The 7,684-nt window shown below is 42.6% G+C and overlaps 1 protein-coding gene across 1 annotated transcript in view; it reads left to right on the plus strand.

Annotated features, from left to right (window-relative positions):
* Positions 1-896: 896 nt before the first annotated feature.
* Positions 897-7,684, plus strand: part of LOC311119616 (uncharacterized protein) — a 15,591-nt gene continuing 8,803 nt past the window's right edge. Inside the window, exons 1-7 of the mRNA XM_084157764.1 lie at positions 897-1,079; positions 1,488-1,686; positions 1,829-1,900; positions 1,986-2,062; positions 2,302-2,402; positions 3,434-3,550; positions 4,397-4,471. Coding sequence (XP_084013890.1) covers positions 1,023-1,079; positions 1,488-1,686; positions 1,829-1,900; positions 1,986-2,062; positions 2,302-2,402; positions 3,434-3,550; positions 4,397-4,471 — 698 coding nt within the window. The 5' untranslated portion in view covers positions 897-1,022. The remainder of the gene's footprint in view (positions 1,080-1,487; positions 1,687-1,828; positions 1,901-1,985; positions 2,063-2,301; positions 2,403-3,433; positions 3,551-4,396; positions 4,472-7,684) is intronic.

Below are 7,684 nucleotides of genomic sequence, written 5' to 3' on the forward strand. Positions count from 1 at the left end.
CTTTCCCGACGAGTCGTAGTGGGAGGACCACACATCATGTTTACTTCGATATGATGGTTAGCCTATTATATCAATGTTTGCGCATAAAAGCGTTTCCAGTGACATTTCTCGCATTATTATTTTTACCGACACAAAAAGATCCCACCTTGTCTAGCGAATTTTGTTTGTCGACATTTGGAAAGTTTGCCGAAAAATGTACTGTTTCCATCAGGCCTGACATGACATTTTTTATCTGACATATACTTTACTCGCATAAAAAGGTTGAATGGAAACCTGGTTACAGATCATAATTTTGATGCACATAGAAATGAGTCATGAGTGCATTCAGGTGCATGTGCCCCAGCGAATTTTCTTCACAATAAACAAACATAGGCTCATTCTGTTCAGAACAACCCAGGGTATGATCCATGTAATCTTGTAACTGTAGTACTGTACATCAAACATAGTGATCATAAATGTTGACTCTGACTCCGAGTTTTATGATTTGGATATGTGAAGTGTACATTTGGAATCATGGGTGTTTGGCTTGCTTGTATGACATCAAAACGGTATTTATTATAATCCTCAACATCTCATCTTTCAAAATACATCGTCTTCTTTATTTACAGTATTTCCCTCACTCAGACAAAGAAAAGTAGTCCTAGTCAAAAGTTTAGTACTTTGTACACAATGACTACTAAGCTTGTGACTCTACAAACTTGTTGGATGCATTTGCAGTTTGTTTTGGTTGTGTTTTGTCCAATAGGAACACATGAATGACCATATCCCCATAGTGCAAGACACTTTGGAAGGCGGTGAACACCGATTTGACAATAATGATCTGCTCAGACGAGCCCCTAATTTTTGCTGCAGTGTCGACTCTGAGCTAAAAGCATTTTTGTCCCATTTCGGCGTCTGTACATTTCCAGGAAGTTCTAGCTAACGCGTTGCATTCATTAAACCCGGTGGATTTACATCCCGTTTTCAGCTAGTAGATAGATAGATCGTTTAAAGAATACTTAATTAAAACTTGACAGTCAAAAATGCGCAGAAGGACAGACGGTCAAGAAGCCACTGGAGATGCTAGGACAGACAAAAAGGTAGCTATCTACTGTACTTCGCTAGGCTGCTAATCTACTAGCTAGCTAGCGAGACAGAAATGTCAACTCCACTGCCATCTCCTCTCAGATGTTCTGATCAAACTGACGCAGAGCTGAACTAGCTAAGTACTGTCGCTAGGCATAGCTAGTAGCCTAGCAAATGACTAGTTCGAGTAATATTGTACCTAGGCCTGATATTACTATCTTCCATAAACGTTACACTGACTACATGACTTACATGTGGACGGACACAATGCTTTAGTTAAAGCCATTCCAAGGCTCATTGTAGAGGCATTTTGACTGACACACATGTTTATGTAACTATGGCTTTCTGACAGCTGTAACTGCTAGCTAGGTAGCTTATCCACACTTTGATATAACATGTTGATTATTATTCTCCTATGACAGACTGACAGACAGACTGCAGGTTCAGGAGAGACCAGTCAACAACAACAACAACATCATCGACCACAACAAGGGGTTAAAACCAGCAGATGCTGGTCGACTCTTACCTCAGTTGGAAAATGTCTCCTCCTCATCATCCTCATCCCTCCTTTTCTGAACTATGCATCATTGCAAAGAGAGGGCCAACTGTTAATGCCAGAAGGTAGCCTGCTGCGAACATGACATTCACTTTCCTCCCTCAATGTAATACTTTAATGCATACATGAGTACAGAAGGCCAATAAAACCCTTCCATTATGATTAAGATTATCATCATTGATTAATTTGTATCTTGTTTTTTTTCAGGTGGTGAAATTATAGATATCGGTTTGGGTCAAAAGATGCATCTGATGTGCAAAGGACAAGGACAACCAGTTGGTAAGTCTGCTAGCTTGCCAGAAATGTCAACACAACTGTCATCTCCTCGCAGATGTAAGCCCTAACTACTCTGTTTCCTGTGTAGTCATACTGGATGCCCCTACTGGTATGTCCTCTGACATCTGGTTCCATGTACAAGAGAACATTGCACTGCTAACCAAGGTAAGGAGAAATACAGTACATCGTCCAGGCAACTCTGTTAATGATTCAACCGTTTTAGAAGGGTTTTATTTTTGCTGGTAAAAACAAATTGATGGTCTACATTCCCTGACCAGAAGATGATTGTGTATGATATGATTGGAACCAGGACAATTTCGCAATGTTTTTGTGACAACTGCTGATGTGAAAAAGGCTTAAAAAATAAATTTGATTGATTGATGTTCCCATTTTCCCACCCACAGGTGTGTACTTATGACAGAGTGGGACTGGGGTTCAGCAAAAGAGTCCTGCAGAATGAAAGTACAGGGACGGAGAAAGTCTGGGGGATGTCAACCACTGGACGGTAAGCATCTTGTTTTTCTCTGTCCTGTCATTTTAAAGTTTAACTATCACTGCTTGCCCCAGAATACCAAAATGAAGCAGTTATAGGCTACTACTCTATTGTGCAAATTTGCATCCTCTACATCTTGTTTTTCATGCATTGTTAATGTAAAGTGTTACCTAATAGTCTACTACTACAGTCAAAGTAATAGGTGTTTGATGCAAGTTATTCTAAAGCACTGATTCTCAACAAGCACACACACCATTCCCTGTCAGATGTAGCATTCCCCTTGGCTCAGTGCCATGTGGGGCCACCTCATGGATTGTCCAATCAGAGACATCTGGGTCCACTGCATTACGCCATTGCCACACCATCTCCCTGCCCTGTCCGTGACTCTCCCCTAATGTCTCTGGCTGACAAAGTAACGTGTTGTTAAGCATTAAATCTGACTGAGTGATGGGTGGATGTCATTGTGGTTGTATGCAGACGGTCAGGTCAGCAGTCGCTGCTACCTTGGGAGCTGGCCCGGGCTAACAGCAGAGCAGGCAGGCAGGCAGGCAGGCAGGCAGGCAGGCAGCCGCCCTCTTCTGATACAAGCAATCAATTACCCAGAATTCAATAAGCTGGCAAGCTGAGGGTTTGATGACTGCATGCCTCTCTTCTCCCTGCTGCTGCAGTGAAACCTCTTCATCCCAGCCCCAGCCTCTTCCCTCCTCTCCTATGTTAATTTATTAGTGTAAGAAACACAACAGATGGGCGTCTGTGAGGAGCTGTATTTCACCTGATGATGATGCTCCCTCTCTCTCTTTTTCCTTCGGATGATTTTCTGTTGTATCTATCCTGCTTTACAAGGCAAAGTAGCCAGGTGCTTCTTCCGCTAGGCTACTTTACATTGGCTGATTTCAAGGGTTTCAATGGCAGTGTTTCTCTTGTTGTGGTGTAGCTGCCATTTTAGGGGTTGATGTGTTTTACTGTAAAAGCCCTTTGTGACAGCTGTTGTAAAAATCGCTTTATACATTTGATTCATTGATTGATTGCTTTTCCCCCTACAGAATGGTGGACAACCTCCACCGCCTCATCAAGTTAGCTGGTCTAGCCACGCCTCTCATCCTGGTGGGGTCTGAACTGGGCACGCTCAATGCCAGGTTCTACAGCCACATCCATGACGCGTAAGTCTCCCTGCCCACCTAGAAACGGAATCTCAATGGAAAATATAGGCTAACTTGTTTCTTGTTGCCAAACTTGCCACAAGTCAAAATATAGGCTCACTCCAAAAGTTGGTCGATATGTTCATATCTCAAAAGTGGTTGTGTAGATTCAGCTTTATGCCTCCATCCCAAATGAATGGGAAAGATTTGCACAGTTTTTGACAAACTTTGGGGATTCTCACTTTCTCTTCCCCCGTTTGAGTTCCATCCTATTCCCTTGCTACACATGATTGACTACAGTAACTCCAATACCTCAAAAGTATCATCACGATCTGTAGCTAGACTCAGCACTGCACCAAACCCAGGGACATCATAATTCTCTACCCCCATCCCCACCAACCCCCATTACTGAGAAACCTAGTGATTAACACGACCAGGGAGGGATCAGCCTCTCACTCCCGGCCCGAGGTGAGAGATTTAGCATTTCATCAGCGTGATGAGCAGCAGTTAAGAGAGTAAATTAAGCGATGGTGAGAGGATGACACCTGCAGAATAAAATCTATTCCCCCCCTGGATGTGGTGATGGGGTGTGGGCCCATCCATCTGTCTGCCAGTGGGCCTGGAGCAGTCAGACAGACAGACAGGCGGGACAGAGACATCCTTCTCACACTCATTACGGACAGGACAGGTCAGGGAGGGTATAGGGGACGGGTCAGAATGGACACTGGAGGCCCGCTTCATCACTGTTTCTTTCTTTCTCTCTTTTTTTCTCTGTGTGTCCTCTCTCTCTCTCTCTCTCTCTCTCTCTCTCTCTCTCTCTCTCTCTCTCTCTCTCTCCCCCCCCCCCCCCCCTCCTTCCGTCCTCAGGCAGGTGTCAGACCTTGTCCTTATTGATCCCATTCCAGAGGACATCTTTGAGGAGGACCAGTGGCAGAAGTACTGGTAAGTCACCTCGGTGAGGGGGAGAAGAGGGAGGGAAGGAGAGAAAGGAGGAGAGGAGAGAAAGGAGGAGAGGGAGAGGAGAGAAAGGAGGAGAGGGAGAGGAGAGGAGAGGAGAGAAAGGAGGAGCAGAGCCAGTTGGTACTACTCAATTACTCAAGCCCTCGACTCCATCCATATTTGCTGTGTGGATAGGATCCACTGTAGTTGATAATCTCTGGTGGACGGGAAGCAGCATTAGCATGATTAATGTGAGGCCAAAGGAACTCATTTGTAGATCCCACTCTCTTTCATCAGGAAGAAATGAGAGAAGAGAATTAGGGTGGGGGAGAGATGACAAAAATTGTAATAAGTCAATTTTTTCCCTATGCATGATTCATGTTAAGCTGTGGATAATGGACATATAAATATAACCCTATTCCTAGTCATTGTTCATAAATTACCATATGGGAAAAAAGGATATTATGATAATCAGGCATGACATTAGTGAAACTGTCAGTTATTCATAGTCATCAGTAAATAGCAGTGATTTACATAACAATATGGTAATATGCTGTAAAACAATACAGGTATACACATGAAAAGATGTAAGCTGAAAATTAAAAAATTAGTTTGACCCTACCATTTACAATATGTTTTTTTCTTTGTATCAAATGGAGGGTGGATGCTACACTCTCCCCAAGCATAATATCTTTAATCTTTGAACAACAACATTGTATTCAAAGTTATTATTCATGAACAAACACGTTCCATATGCTTTGCAAAACAAACAAAAAACAGTAGTTATGCAAAATTCTTGTAACTTTTCCAAAAAGTTAGCCTACATTTTCCATAAATGGCGCTTGGAAGATTCCTGGAATAAGCAACGAATATGCAGGAAATCCGAGAATCCTCCAAACGGCGGGATTTCTGGAAAACCTGTGAATTTGAGGAAAGTTCCAGGTATTTTGCAACCCTAGTATTGTCTCCTTTATTCCCCTTCACCAGCATCCCATTTGCTCTGTGGGGTTATATAACATTTCATTTCTTTAGTGAGATAAGAAATGAGTCGTTGAAAATGGCCTAATTTCTACGTGACTGTAAGTGGAGCTGTGTCATTTATCAGAGATATGTGTCCAATTATCCTCTGATTAATAGGCATTCATTTAATTTCCCTGCTGCCTAACAGACTACAGTGTACTGGCTAGAGATCCAATTACTCTGCAGCTTAGAAATCAACAGAGAAAGGGCTGCTGCATAAAGTAGATTTATATTATTAGTCTCTGATTTAGATATAAAACAAGAAATATGAATATGTAATATCAAGATTACTGAAACTATTTTTTTGTAGTTCTATCCGGAGCCACCGGAGTGTGTGTGTATTGACATTCTTCAGAACGTAATACAAGTACAACAACGTCTGATACAATTCATACAACGTTGCACACACACACACACGCCATGATGGTACCTGAGGAGTGCTGTAGTGTAGAGAGGAGACGGTATCAGCGAGGCTGCTCTCGGCTTGGGCTCCAGGATTTACACATCAAAGTCCTTCTCATTAGCCACGGCTCTCTCCCAAATTACTGCTGTTTTATCCGACAAAATGAATCGGCACCGTCTCCTGAGAATTTCTCCTTTTTTATTTATTTATTATTTTATATGGACTTGAAAGTAGAGCGAGATTGACACTAGAGTTCCCTAGCCTGGAATCCAAACTGATATGCTCTGTTTCACCATTGTCTCAGTTTGGATCCCAGGCTATATCTTGCCTATTGGTATTTCTCCTCTGAGGCTAGGAGCCAGAGATAATGCTGCCTGATGAGAAATAAAGTCAGTGGAACGCCAGGAGTTAGTGGAAGCCCCTCAGTCTAGCCATACAGATTGCTTTCATTCAGGGCCATGGTTTTAGTTGGATGCCTACAGGATGAAACGCATACAATGAGTTTGTTTTCTTTGGCCTGAAAATTGATTTTGTGAAGTTGACCCAATTTTATATGTACAGTATCTTAGTGTTCCCACTTAATAATATATAGATTGCGTAGGGGTTTTCTGGTAGTATAGTATTTTGCAGAATCATATAAGATCTGCAGTCAACCCTACTCTCTCTAAAGTCTACAGTAGACAATGGCCTACATGTAAATACAACACATTGGCATGAAGACCAGATTCCTAATATCTACTGTAACAGTCAGTGTTTAGTGTTGTATATGGGAAGGGGATAGGGAACCATAGATACCAGACTTGGACCTCATAACGTGTGTGTGTGTGAGAGCCGGTGTTTTTGGTGGGTGTATTACAGAATGAATTTGTCTCAGGGGAAAATATTGACTCCTATTTAATATAATCCAAAACAGTGGGAAGTATTCTATTTTAATGAGCTTGTCCTTATTGTTTGTTTAATGAGCGTTGATTGTCAAAACACCCAATTTGACTCTAGCTTTTTAAATGTTTACTCAAACTGAATCCTTCGCATCATGAAATCACTGGAGTATAACTATGTAGAAATAGGCTAATTGCATTCATGATGTTGGTTATTTTCCTTATTTCAGATATTCAGGACAAAGTTGTTTTCATGTTAGGATGACCAACATCTGCACTCTTCATAATATCAAGTAGAAGAAAAGGTATCCAAGACTCACAGTACCTGTTATAATGAAAGTAAGAGGGCTTAATGTCCTACTAAGAAGGCATTTACTTTAAAGGGTTAATGCTTGGTCAACCTGCAGTGACATTTTAAATTAGCAGAACCAGACAGTCAAAGCACTGGGTCTGATGGTGTGGTGGAGGTGATGGAAACCCCACCTGACTGGCTGTCTCTCAGCAGGCAGACATGAGCTACAGTACCAGCTGTGGTGGTAGGTGGTGGGCCAGCCTGGTCTGGAGGTGGGCCTGGTCTGGTGGTGGATCAGCCTAGCCTGGATGGAAACCTGATAGAGTTATGAGTCCAAATGGAGACTCCATATCACATCCAGCCAAGCCCCATTCATCATCTGATCCGTCATTAATATCCTGGGCACACTGAGGGCACAGACTGTCCCAGACGGCCCTGGGCAAACTGTGTGTGTGTGTGTGTGTGTATGTTCCTGTTCATGTTTCATGTTTCTCTGACACTCAGACCCCCCTAGCCAGACAGCCAGCAGGGGAAGGTGGGGGGGAGACAGTTTTGTATGACAGGCAACATATGACTGTCACTTTGTCAGATGATGGACTGGTGTGATGGGCATAGATGATTCC

The sequence above is a fragment of the Coregonus lavaretus genome, assembly GCF_964263955.1.
Source record: "Coregonus lavaretus genome assembly, chromosome: 3".
NCBI classification, from domain to species: domain Eukaryota; kingdom Metazoa; phylum Chordata; class Actinopteri; order Salmoniformes; family Salmonidae; genus Coregonus; species Coregonus lavaretus.